The 13,170-nt window shown below is 42.5% G+C and overlaps 2 protein-coding genes across 3 annotated transcripts in view; one reads left to right on the top strand and one right to left on the bottom strand.

The window, feature by feature from the left end:
- Positions 1–7,386, bottom strand: part of LOC132871039 (RNA-binding protein 25-like) — a gene marked incomplete at its 3' end in the record, with an annotated part of 8,834 nt that extends 1,448 nt beyond the window's left edge. The window contains exon 1 of the mRNA XM_060905194.1: positions 6,907–7,386. Within this exon, the coding sequence (XP_060761177.1) occupies positions 6,907–7,386 (480 nt within the window). The remainder of the gene's footprint in view (positions 1–6,906) is intronic.
- The window catches only part of arhgef1a (Rho guanine nucleotide exchange factor (GEF) 1a), a 185,320-nt gene that overhangs the window by 3,943 nt on the left and 168,207 nt on the right, over positions 1–13,170 (top strand). The window lies entirely within an intron of this gene.

Here is a 13,170-nt window from a genome sequence, read left to right as displayed (position 1 = left end):
ATATTAAGAAAGTTATGAATTTTTTAATTTCGAAAAATCGAAGGAATTTTCAGCCCGTTAATGCCTCGGTCACAACCGGCCGTACGTGCTCCTACGTTCGGTCTACGTGCAAAAAACGCAAGAAACGCACGGAGGGCGCGCGTGAAACGCACGGAGGGTGCGCGTGTGACGTGCTGATTTTCGAGTCGTAGATTGGCCGTAGACCGGCCGCAGAGGTTCTTTGTCATGTCAAACAAACTCTATGGGCGCTTACGTTTTTTTTCAGGTTGCAAGACAAACTTATGGCCAACGTGCGTCTTTCTCCATGAACAAAAAAAACACAGCGATTTGGGAAACGCCAAAAATCACACGGCCAAAAAATTGTACGTCCGGCTGTGACCTAGGCTTAAAGTGCGCATCACGGGTAAATTCAGGAGCAAGATCAATGTGATTCTCCTATTTTATATTAAACTTTGGTTAAATATCTGTAACATTTTGCATTTTGTGGGCGGCACGATGGTGTAGTGGTTAGCGCTGTCGCCTCACAGCAAGAAGGTCCTGGGTTCGAGCCCCGGGGCCGGCGAGGGCCTTTCTGTGTGGAGTTTGCATGTTCTCCCCGTGTCCGCGTGGGTTTCCTCCGGGTGCTCCGGTTTCCCCCACAGTCCAAAGACATGCAGGTTAGGTTAACTGGTGACTCTAAATTGACCGTAGGTGTGAGTGTGAATGGTTGTCTGTGTCTATGTGTCAGCCCTGTGATGACCTGGCGACTTGTCCAGGGTGTACCCCGCCTTTCGCCCGTAGTCAGCTGGGATAGGCTCCAGCTTGCCTGCGACCCTGTAGAAGGATAAAGCGGCTAGAGATAATGAGATGAGATTTTGCATTTTGTGCAATTTTTTTTTTTACCTTGCGCAATACCAGAAAAATTCAGTTGAAATCAAGCCATTTGAGGCGAATTGGTCCGCCTCTGAAAAAACCTGCCATTTGGATTTCCCGGCAAACATTGATTTTCGTGACGTCGCGTGTGGGACGCCTCCTTCTGAATCCTACGTCAGCGCTGGTTTGTTTATGAGAAAACGACCTGCTGGTTTTCTGCAAATTTCTTCAAAGTTATCGCGTAATTATTAAAATGGTTAACAGATGTATCGTAGGAGGGTGTAGCGACACCAATCTTGATGGGATTAGTACTCATCGTTTCCCAAAAGACTGGACAATGAGAGAAATGGGAGCGCTTGGTCTACACAGGCTGTGCACTGAAACCATGCAAAGCTTGCGCAGCCTGCTGGCGCTTCCGCAGGTAACGTCACGAATCTGGCTCCAGACTCCCTTGGGATTTTTCCAGACGCGTTTTGTTATTTTATTTTTTTCTGCTGTAGACAGATGGCCTTGGGCAAAATTACCCTTCTGGATGAGTGTGTAAAGGTCGAAATTGGTCCTGAATATGTACTTTAATTACACACTAAAACAATAGAAGAACTGTGACCGATATCAACAACTTCTACCTGTAAATGACCATAACTTGCTTAATTTTTGTCCTACTTCTTGTCCGTCCACCAGCAGCACTTGGACACACTGGTTTTGCTAACGTTAGAAAACTATGTGCTAGTCTTTTGATTATGATGTCGTCAAGAAAAATACTTAAGCTATCATGTCTATATGTTTAGAAAATACAACCTACTCACCACTGATGGTAGCAGAAGTCAGAAGATGAGGGTCTACTTCATAAACAATTTTTTTCCACTTCCCGTTGTCACACCGCGAAAATTCAAGAACCATGAGGTTACTGAGAATACTGACTACGTCATCAGTATTTGTGTACTGGAGAAAACTGCATGGGGATCAATAATGTAGAAAGCAAAGACCAAAACGCAACGCATGAGTAGCCATTGCAGGTAGGCAGAAACAATACAAGCACTATGCAGGTCATTGTAGCGTAACTATTTTGTTTGAAGTGATTTAAACTAAGGGGTGGCCTGTGCCACCTTAGTGTGCCGCATGGCCACCCCACTACCGTATCTGGGTTTCCATTAACCTCCTGCACAATCTGAACTACCGAACTAAAAATAAAGACGTGGATTTTGAAAAACATCTCAAATATCGCAAAGACGTTAAATTTATACCCTCGCATGAGGTGGTTTGTCGGACGATACGATGAAGCAAACTTTCACAAAATCGGAATGGAAAGACGTTTTTCGCAATCGATTCAACGCTACCACGGCTATCGCAGCGGATGCAACTGAAATCTTATGCCAGATAAAAGCTTTTGGAGAACTGAAAGACTATCCCCAGAGGAGGAAACCTAGCTTTAATCGTGTATCATTACTCACTGGAAACACAGACCTTACCTTGTGTTTTGTTGACTTTTTTTTTTTAATCACTAATCACTTCTGTTTTGCTCAACACTGCAGTGGAAATTCAGCTCGTTAAACGTTATTATCATTATCGTTATTATATAATAATACAGTGTCCAAAAAATCTAGGAAACAATGAGAGTATACCAAAAAGCGCTATCTCTCCACTTTCATCCAAAGTTAATGCCATTTTTCACCTGTCAGGAAAAATAAGTAAATATGAACGGATATGTGTGAATAAATAAATAATAAATACAAAATGTATAAAGTATAACGTATGACATGTAGTTCAACTCACGAGTTTACAAGCAAGTTTAGCGAGCCAATGCAAAAGTGAACTATTTTAACCCCTCATGACCGAAACAAAAAAAAGAGTTCGTTATTAGCTACCTTTAGCTAATGATATTGATTTCGTAGCTCTAGAATCACTACATTAAGTTAGATTAGCGAAAATTTTTACTTAGCTTGGTAGATGAAAAAAAACGACGTGTGCCTTTTGTTCTACACAGGACATGTGTTATTTTCCATGGATGCACATTCATATTTTGATGCACCCAAGATTGCCACCCCGACAAAGTCATTAGGCCTAGCCTGGCCACCCCATAGGAAAAGGTGTGGCTATGGTCCTAGTGGCAAAAGTGCATCATATTTTCATAGTTGTGACAAAACTGTTGGTATAATCTGCATCGTTCTGTCCTCCCTTTCAAAGCCAGCTTAAAACACCTTCAGTAAAGTATATCATCGTGTGTGTGTGTGTGTGTGATCATATTATCTTCATCATAATCATCCGGTATCTTGATGCTATTTAAGCAGTTGCTCACGACTACATTGAGGCCACAGGGCCACAGGAGCTTTTTAAAACTGGAGCAGTGGAGTTGAAGGCTTTCTCTCTTCACACACAGATGCAACATCTGTGTTAAAGCAGCGGCGCATGACTACAAGTCACATGACTTGTAGTTAAGTTTCAGTTTGCAAGTGCAGACGGATACGAACCAAACCGAACGCCTTGTTCTTTTTGTATGTTTTTTTTAACGCCCCTACGTTCCCATGGCAACGCTCGCCGATAAGCATTGCAGATGCGAAAGAGGAAGTGCTTGCTCTCTGTTTCCTGTGCAGTGTGTCTAAAGAGTGCCACAGCACTAGAAATAGAGTAGTATTGCAATCACGATGGAAATTGGTACATTTATTCTTCTGTATGCACAAGAAACATCAGCAATTTCTAAATATTTGTGGCTTTTACTCTTCAGTGCTTGCTGTGTATGTCGAATTACTTCAAATTTGGAGAAACCTGTTGCATAACTACAGTACAGTGATTGATTGAACAAATTACATACATTAGGGTGCAGAACTTTGAGAATTCTTGGAATGGGGGCTCAAACTTCTGAGCACCCAGAGGAAACCCACACAGACACGGGGAGAACATGCAAACTCCACACAGAAAGGCCCCCGTTGGCCGCAAACCCAGAACCTTCTAGCTGTGAGGCGACAGTGCTAACCACTACACCACCATGCCGCCCACTAGAACGCATCTCCGAGCATGTAGGCCCCATGAGATTTTGGGGTTTTTATATATATATATATATATATATATATATATATATATATATATATATATATATATATCAGTGGTGGGCATAGATTAATTTTTTAATCTAGATTAATCTCACTGAAATTTTGAAATTAATCTAGATTAAAATGGCTCATGGGCAATTCCATGTAAATGTCAACCTCACCATGCAAAAATAAAGCAACATGTAATACATCAAAACCACTCCCAGAGATCTCACCTAGGCCTGTATTTTACAGATGTGAATAAGTTGAACCAATTTGTCACAAGAATTGTTCCCGTCGCCTTAATATGTCAGTCTTTCTTTCTTATAATGTAAACCCCAAGCTAAAATCAACTTTGATCATGTACAATTCTATATTATTGCCACAAGCCACAGAAATGTATGCTAAAATCCACAAAACAGCAAAACAATAGCCATCCTAAATATTATTTAAGAACTTTGATAGTTTTAGCTGATATTTAGAGAGTTTTTCAAAGGGTTATGGTGGTTAAATTGCTGATTTTCTAAACATATGCCATGTCTATTTCAGACGCGTCACATCCATAACGGAATTTCGTCACATCCATAACGCTGACTTTTCCTTCCGAAACTCTGCATGAAATACAAAATATTTTAAACAAAGATTTTTTAATATTCACCTTGGACCCCTCTATCAAATGGATATCTCCATTTCGACATTAGGTTTACAATTTCACAGAGTTTGATAAAAATGTACAGTCACCCAAGAAAAGTGATACTTTTTCTGTCACATCCATAACGCATCTTTTATTGGCGTTTTCTGGCATGCCCTAGATGTACTATGGGAATTGTTCTTGTTCTATCACTTCTCCAGTATGGTACAGCCTTAAAATATGCAACACCTGTTTAAATACTGGGAGACAATAAAACATGCACTGGGTCATTTGTTGCCATTTTGAGTTCAAGTGTCACGTCCATAACGCTGGAATTGCTCTCATTCAGAATATGTGCGCTACCTAAGTAATGACTAAAAGTAAGTCCTTGAGAAGAGGTTTCTTAAGATGTTAGGAGTGCTGTCCGTTCCAATAGTGCAGATTTTGTCAGCTGTCCCCCACTGATTAGTGACGTCGAGAAATTGCCTAGCACACGCTTCTGCAAAGTGACACTCCTCTGTTTTCATCACACCTGTGCTTGAAAGTTTGTGAACCCTTTAGAATTTTCTATATTTCTGCATAAATATGATCTAAAACATCATCAGATTTTCACACAAGTCCTAAAAGTAGATAAAGAAAACCCAGTTAAACAAATGAGACAAAATATTATACTTGGTCATTTATTTATTGAGGAAAATGATCCAATATTACATATCTGTGAGTTGCAAAAGTATGTGAACCTTTGCTTTCAGTATCTGGTGTGACCCCCTTGTGCAGCAATAACTGCAACTAAACGTTTGCGGTAACTGTTGATCGGTCCTGCACACCGGCTTGGAGGAATTTTAGCCCGTTCCTCCGTACAGAACAGCTTCAACTCTGGGATGTTGGTGGGTTTCCTCACATGAACTGCTCGCTTCAGGTCCTTCCACAACATTTCCATTGGATTAAGGTCAGGACTTTGACTTGGCCATTCCAAAACATTAACTTTATTCTTCTTTAACCATTCTTTGGTAGAATGACTTGTGTGCTTAGGGTCGTTGCCTTGCTGCATGACCCACCTTCTCTTGAGATTCAGCTCATGGACAGATGTCCTGAAATTTTCCTTTAGAATTCACTGGTATAATTCAGAATTCATTGTTCCATCAATGATGGCAAGCCGTCCTGGCCCAGATGCAGCAAAACAGGCCCAAACCATGATACTACCACCACCATGTTTCACAGATGGGATAAGGTTCTTATGCTGGAATGCAGTGTTTTCCTTTCTCCAAACATAACGCTTCTCATTTAAATCAAAAAGCTCGATTTTGGTCTCATCCATCCATAAAACATTTTTCCAATAGCCTTCTGGCTTGTCCACGTGATCCTTAGCAAACTTCAGATGAGCAGCAATGTTCTTTTTTGGAGAGCAGTGGCTTTCTCCTTGCAACCCTGCCATGCACACCATTGTTGTTCAGTGTTCTCCTGATGGTGGACTCATGAACATTAACATTAACCAATGTGAGAGAGGCCTTCAGTCACTTAGAAGTTATCCTGGGGTCCTTTGTGACCTCGCCAACTATTACATGCCTTGCTCTTGGACTGATCTTTGTTGGTTGACCACTCCTGGGGAGGGTAACAATAGTCTTGCATTTCCTCCATTTGTATATAATCTGTCTGACTGTGGATTGGTGGAGTCCAAACTCTTTAGAGATGGTTTTGTAACCTTTTCCAGCCTGATGAGCATCTACAACGCTTTTTCTGAGGTCCTCAGAAATCTCCTTTGTTCGTGCCATGATACACTTCCACAAACATGTGATGTGAAGATCAGACTTTGATAGATCCCTGTTCTTTAAATAAAACAAGGTGCCCACTCACACCTGATTGTCATCCCATTGATTGAAAACACCTGACTCTAATTTCACCTTCAAATTAACTGCTAATCCTAGAGGTTCACATACTTTTGCCACTCACAGATATGTAATACTGGATCATTTTCCTCAATAAATAAATGACCGAGTATAATATTTTTGTCTCATTTGTTTAACTGGGTTCTCTTTATCTACTTTTAGAACTTGTGTGAAAATCTGATGATGTTTTAGGTCATATTTATGCAGAAATATAGAAAATTCTAAAGGGTTCACAAACTTTCAAGCACCACTGTAAGTTCATTACTAGTAGTAAACAATTAGCAGTCATCAAGAAGCAAACATAATGTGTTGGTAATTCGTGATGTCGTGGTAATTGCATGCTAAGTAATTTTAAATTGTGTAATTTAAAATGAACATAACGTAGCCTACCTAAAGCAAAGGAGTGAAATTCCCAGCTAGCATCGATGAGGTGCACAGTAACGCCGAGGTAGTTAGCGTTGTTGACAGATGTCCAATGGTCCCCGGTCAGTGCTACACACCTCGCCTCTACCATCTTCTCATCCTTTGCGGCTTTCTCTGCGGCATACTGGTCATGTATTCTCCTAATGATAGTTCGCCTCGCAGGTAGTTTGTAAGATGGGTCACCTGTGGCCGCCTGGAGAACAAGCTCAAGCCCATCATCCTCAACCACGCTGATGGGCCGGCAGCTGGTGGCAATCCACTGAGCGAGAAGATTAGTTAGCTTGTCTGATAGAGCTGCGCTGACGGGCTTGCCTCGGTTGCACTCAAACAAAGTAGTTTGACGGCGACTCTTCCCCGGCGTTTCAGTGCTTGACCCGGCATCAGCAGCATTAGCTAAGGGATGCTTTGCGTTTAGGTGGTACTTGAGACTGGTAGAACTTCTACAGTAAACTAATTCCGCATTGCATAAGGTGCAAACAACCTTAGCCTTGTCGATGTCTCCATTGGGAAGCTTCTTAAAAATGAATTTTCCCTGAAGCAAACCCGGTGGCTTCGTAGCTGCATCCATGTTAGCACGTCACGTTCATTGTGGTAGTTCGGGTAATTCACAGTAGCATACAGGTTCGAAAACTCGTTCTCGCCCCCTACAGTGCAACTCGGCTAGGTATACATCCGCGCTAAAATATCAAGGTGAAAGTCATAGTTTGCTTAGTATAGACCCAGCTCCCAGCCCAACTTTGAGAATAGATTAACGGCGATATTTTTTATATCGCCCGATAAGAGTCTCACATTATCGCAGCACGTTAACGCCGATAACGGCCCACCACTAATATAATATATATATATATGAAATCAAGTCGTACATGGGTTGATGGCTGGCAAGGCGCATAGCACTGAGTGGGCTATAAACCATGTACGATGAGATTGAGTGGAATAACTGTTTTATTCTATCCACATTCACTGGATTTTGAGAAACAGAGCATTTTTATATTAATTTTTTTCAAATTTGATCATTCAAAACGTTATACAAAACGTCCAACAAAATGATTTCTGCTTAGAATGTAAACAAACCAGTGAAATGACAGGAGCAATTCGTTATCCCCCGCTGGCCGATAGGCCCGAAGGGGGATTATGTCGTGGTGATGTCCGTCCGTCCAGCCGTCCCGGGAAGGGTGCTCACCTTCTGAAATCAACTCCTCTCACAATTTTTAGAGGAATTTCATAAAACTTGGCAAAAGGCATTGTTATATTCATATTGAAATTGCGTTTAATTTGGGCAGATTTTCCCAGAGTTATGCCCTTGATTATTAACAAGCTTGTACTTTGGCAAGGTGTGCTTGCTTTCTGAAATCAACTTCCCTCACAATTTTTGGAGGAATTTCATGTAATTTGGCCAAAAGTATTTTTTATCCCCTTCGGGCCTTTCAGCCAGCAAGGATTATGCCATGGCCATGTCCATCCATCTGTCCGTCCCAGGAAGCTTCTGAAATCAACTCCTCTCACAATTTTTGGAGGAATTTCACGAAACTTGGCAGGATTCTTTGTTATATGTCGGTAATACGCAGATTGCAATTTCGTTCCATTCAGTCACATTTTCCCAGAGTTATGGCCGAGTTGCCAGCAGGGGATATTGTGCTCTCGGAGCACTCTTGTGAAAAATGCGATAATAATAATAGAATGCCTTTATTGTCACTGCACAACGAAATTTAGTTTGTTACAGGAGAGCAAAGCCGCTGCATACATACGCACTGCCATTCTTGGGCACTTCAGCCCAAGGCCATCCTACATCAACCTAACTGCATGTCTTTGAACTGTGGGGGAAACCAGAGCACCCAGAAGAAACCCACGCAGACACGAGGAGAACATGCAAACTCCACACAGAAAGGCCCCCGTCGGCCGCTGGGCTCGAACCCAGAACCTTGCTGTGAGGCTACAGTGCTAACCACTACACCACCGTGCCACCAGTTCTTATAATATAATAATTGCATCAAATACTTTTATTCCATATTTTGTTGCTTTTTTATTTTTTGGGGGCTTCCTTCTTCTTCTTTAGGGTTTTTTTGGTGGTTGGCAAACCAACTTAAAGGTGCATTACCACCACCGACTGGGCTGGAGTGTGGAACAGGAGATATCGGGACAAAAAGAACTATATTCTTTTAGATATTTCTGTTCCTTTTAAGGGGTGACACGGTGGCGTAGTGGTTAGCACTGTCGCCGCACAGCAAGAAGGTCCTGGGTTCAAGCCCAGTGGCCGGCAAGGGCCTTTCTGTGTGGAGTTTGCATGCTGTCCATGTGGGTTTCCTCTGGGTGCTCTGGTTTCCCCCAAAGACATGCAGGTTAGGCTAATTGGTGGCTCTAAATTGACCGTAGGTGTGAATGGTTGTCTGTCTCTATATGTCAGCCCTGCGATGACCTGGCGACTTGTCCAGGGTGTACCCCACCTCTCACCCATAGTCAGCTGGGATAGGCTCCAGCTTGCTTGCGACCCTGTAGAACAGGATAAGCGGCTACGGATGGATGGATGTTTCTTTTAAATACTTAATTTTGGGGGGTTTTGTTTTTGAGTAGAGTTTTTATTTCGTCTTTGGTTGGTTCAGTAACATGCTCCGCCATTTTGTTTTTCTCTACTCAGGGTATATGAGCTGATAGCCTAGTAGTAGAGTAGCCAATCAGAACACGTGACTGCTCATATCCAGTGAATGTGTATATATATATATAATTGATTTATAATTCTAATGAGAAAGTCAGATAGCTCCTTTCTTCTCTCTGTAGTGTTGTCACTCCCCTCTCCACTGCCTATCACTACTCTCATTTATGTGTTGAGTGAAGTACAGTAGACTCACTGTGCGCGTTTGAAATAACATAAAAAATAAGTCATTTTCTTTGGCTAGCTAACTTGAAGATGTTTACAAAGTGATATTCCAACATGATCTCACTATGGGCGGCACGGGGGTGTAGTGGTTAGCGCTGTCGCCTCACAGCAAGAAGGTCTGGGTTCGAGCCCCGGGGCCGGCGAGGGCCTTTCTGTGTGGAGTTTGCATGTTCTCGCCGTGTCTGCGTGGGTTTCCTCCGGGTGCTCCGGTTTCCCCCACAGTTCAAAGACATGCAGGTTAGGTTAACTGGTGACTCTAAATTGACCGTAGGTGTGAATGTGAGTGTGAATGGTTGTCTATGTGTCAGCCCTGTGATGACCTGGCGACTTGTCCAGGGTGTACCCTGCCTTTTGCCCGTAGTCAGCTGGGATAGGCTCCAGCTTGCCTGCGACCCTGTAGAACAGGATAAAGCGGCTAGAGATAATGAGATGAGATGAGATCTCACTATGAATATTCATAACATAATGTTAGCTTAAGCCTAGGCCACAACCGGACGTATGATTTTTTGGCCGTGCGATTTTTGGCGTTTCCCAAATTGCTGCGGGTTTTTTTGTTCACGGAGAAAGACGTGCGTTGGCCGTAAGTTTGTCTTGCAACCTGAAAAAAACGTAAGCGCCCGTAGAGTTTGTTTGACATGACAAAGAACCTCTGCGGCCGGTCTGCGGCCAGTCTACGGCTCGAAAATCAGCACGTCACACGCGCACCCTCTGTGCGATTCACGCGCGCCCTCCGTGCGTTTCTTGCGTTTTTTTGCACGTAGACCGGCCGTAGGAGCACGTACGGCCGGTTGTGACCGAGGCACTACTTAATATAGAGCGTGTCTGAAGACATCACTCACACTCATTTTTTTTTTAGAAGAAGAAGAACAATAACAACTTTATTCATCACACTAGGGTTGGGCGGTATTACAGTAAGAAGGTATCCCGAGGTATCCAAAAGTACCAACGGTATCGGTCTCATTACCGTCATTAAAAAAATATATATAATATCTAAATAAATATGGAGTACATGAGGTCATAATATAAAATAATAAATTGAAGATCATCCCGAATAACTGTGTGATCGTATTTTCACTAATTCTATCAATTTCCTAAAGAAGTTCTCATCGCGTGCAGGGTTGTTTGTCGTTACCATGGCAACCCTGCGTGACATTTGGAGTCTGACAGAGAGCTTCGCAAGAGACTGAGACCGCGGTTGAAAGATGGCAAGTCAAGATAACGAGTTAGTGGCAAAAAAAATACAACATCGGCAGTGTGGCAGTATTTTGGTTTCAAACCAAACGAAAAGGGAGAGCCAGCAAACACAGATGAAGCTGTGTGTAAAGTATGTAAGAAGACGGTCACGGCGCGAGAGGGGAACACCTCCAATCTGAGTGTTTTGAGTAGGTTACATGAGTAACAACAAGGTAAAATAATATAACGTATGAGATTTGGGATGTGGGTAATAAACGTTTGAAATGTCATCTACTGAAGAAACGGAAGAAAACATCGTAGCGTAAACCGTTAGGTTTCTGGTGGGAATTAGCAATGCGCTTGCTATCTTTGTTGGGTGTGTTAAACCGTATGGATTTAAGTGGAATAATTGTAAGGAGTTATGTGATCAAGACAACGTTTTAAGCAAGGTAAGGCCATTTGATTATTAATTTCCCCGCCATGGCATGACGTGGGCCCATATGATTTTGCCTTGTGCAGCTATCACGCATTTGAATTAGGTTCGCCTCATTTGCGCTGAAGAATATGGTTTATCGCGCAGTCTAAACGGACTTGGGTGTTGGTTGATTCTTTTTCTTTTTTTTTATTTCCCATGCTTGAAAGGGTATGATCCTGCTCATCGTGTACTTTTTTTTGATGGAGTAGGTGAAATAGTGCTGCAAATGGCGTTTCAACGCAGACATGTGTAAATGACAGTTGAATGCTATTTTCAAGATGAAGGAAGAGTTGCGTGATGCTTTGAAATATCTCTTAATCCATTCATCAATGCACAAAATTCGCTTTGCTGCTTAATCCATACCACAATGCACACAATTCGCTATGCTGCTTTTAAATAGTACATTTGAGGCATAGGCGCAGGTCTGGACAAGGTCCGCCGGTATAGGCGCACGTTACACAGTAGGCCGAAACAAAATATTATTTTTTTCTCGGTAATACCATATACCCCGGGAAAACACAGAGACAGTTTAAAGGTATCAAAATTTGGATACCGCCCAACCCTACATCACATGCTTGTGAAATTCCTCTCTGCATTTAACCCATCTGAAGCAGTGAACACACACACATACCCTGAACAGTGGGCAGCCATGCTAACAGTGCCCGGGGAGCAGTTGGGAATTAGGTGCCTCGTTCAAGGGTAGCTCAGCCCAAGGCGTCCCATATTAACCTGACCGCATGTCTTTGAACTGTGGGAAAGAAAATGTCCTCCATCCTTTTCCGCTTGGGGGGCCCTGACATCACTAACTATTGTTTGAATCGAATCGTTTTTGAGCGCACGAGAGGAGAGCAAAGCGGATGAAGAAACAGCAGCTTGAGCGGGGGATGTTTCTGCATGGTCCTAGTGACCGCACACTATCCTGTTTTTGAGCAGGCACTCTTTCCGCATGGTCCTAGTGCCTGCACTCCTGTTTTGTGGGGTCCCGTTGGCAGGGGAAACACTGATATTGCTGTTTGAGAATCAATTAGTAGGATTACAATTTTTTTTTGTAGGTTCTGCTTTTTTTGTATAACTACTGCTTTCAATAAATAACATTTTGACCCATAATTGCACAGTATGAGGTAATAACATTGATGAATACAGAGACTCAGATTGTTGGCGCGCCCGCGTCTAAGACGCACTATTTCGAATAATGAACGCATTGTCGACAGGGGCAGGGGCCAATATGGACGCGAGCATTTTATACCCTATTTGGAACATTTCGTGGCGCATTACTTGACTTCATGGTCTCAGTATCGAAAATCTTGCACACATATGCAACTTCCAACATAATTATCTGGATATTCAACAGATTTCGGCATCGGATGAATTTGTTTTGACCGCCACCGTATTGAATATACGTCGGACCCGTTCGGGTATTTACGCCGCCCCGTTTGTAGCATCCCAAGCGAGTAAAACCTGATCCGAGTCTTTCGCTAGGTGGCGTCTTACGGTCTATGTACGAATATTCGAAAGAGACAAGAAAACATGGATAAGAAAAAAAAGAAAAAATACATCTATTTTGTCATTCTTCGGCAGAAAGAGAGTACATTCACCTGAAAAAACTGATACCCCTGATACCCAAGGTAGTCATGCTAGATTTACAACAACAACTACTGCAACATCAACTACTACAACAGCGACCACCACTACTACTACTACTACTACTATAGACCTACACCAAACTGAAAACAAGTTAATAAAATAAATTAATGAAATTAGAAGTAGAGATGACTAGAGACGAGCAGAATTAGACCGTCACGGCATGCAAAAAACAAACCCATTCTTGTGCT

The sequence above is a fragment of the Neoarius graeffei genome, chromosome 22, assembly GCF_027579695.1.
Source record: "Neoarius graeffei isolate fNeoGra1 chromosome 22, fNeoGra1.pri, whole genome shotgun sequence".
Lineage (NCBI taxonomy): Eukaryota > Metazoa > Chordata > Actinopteri > Siluriformes > Ariidae > Neoarius > Neoarius graeffei.
This window is presented reverse-complemented; position numbering and strand designations above follow the sequence as displayed.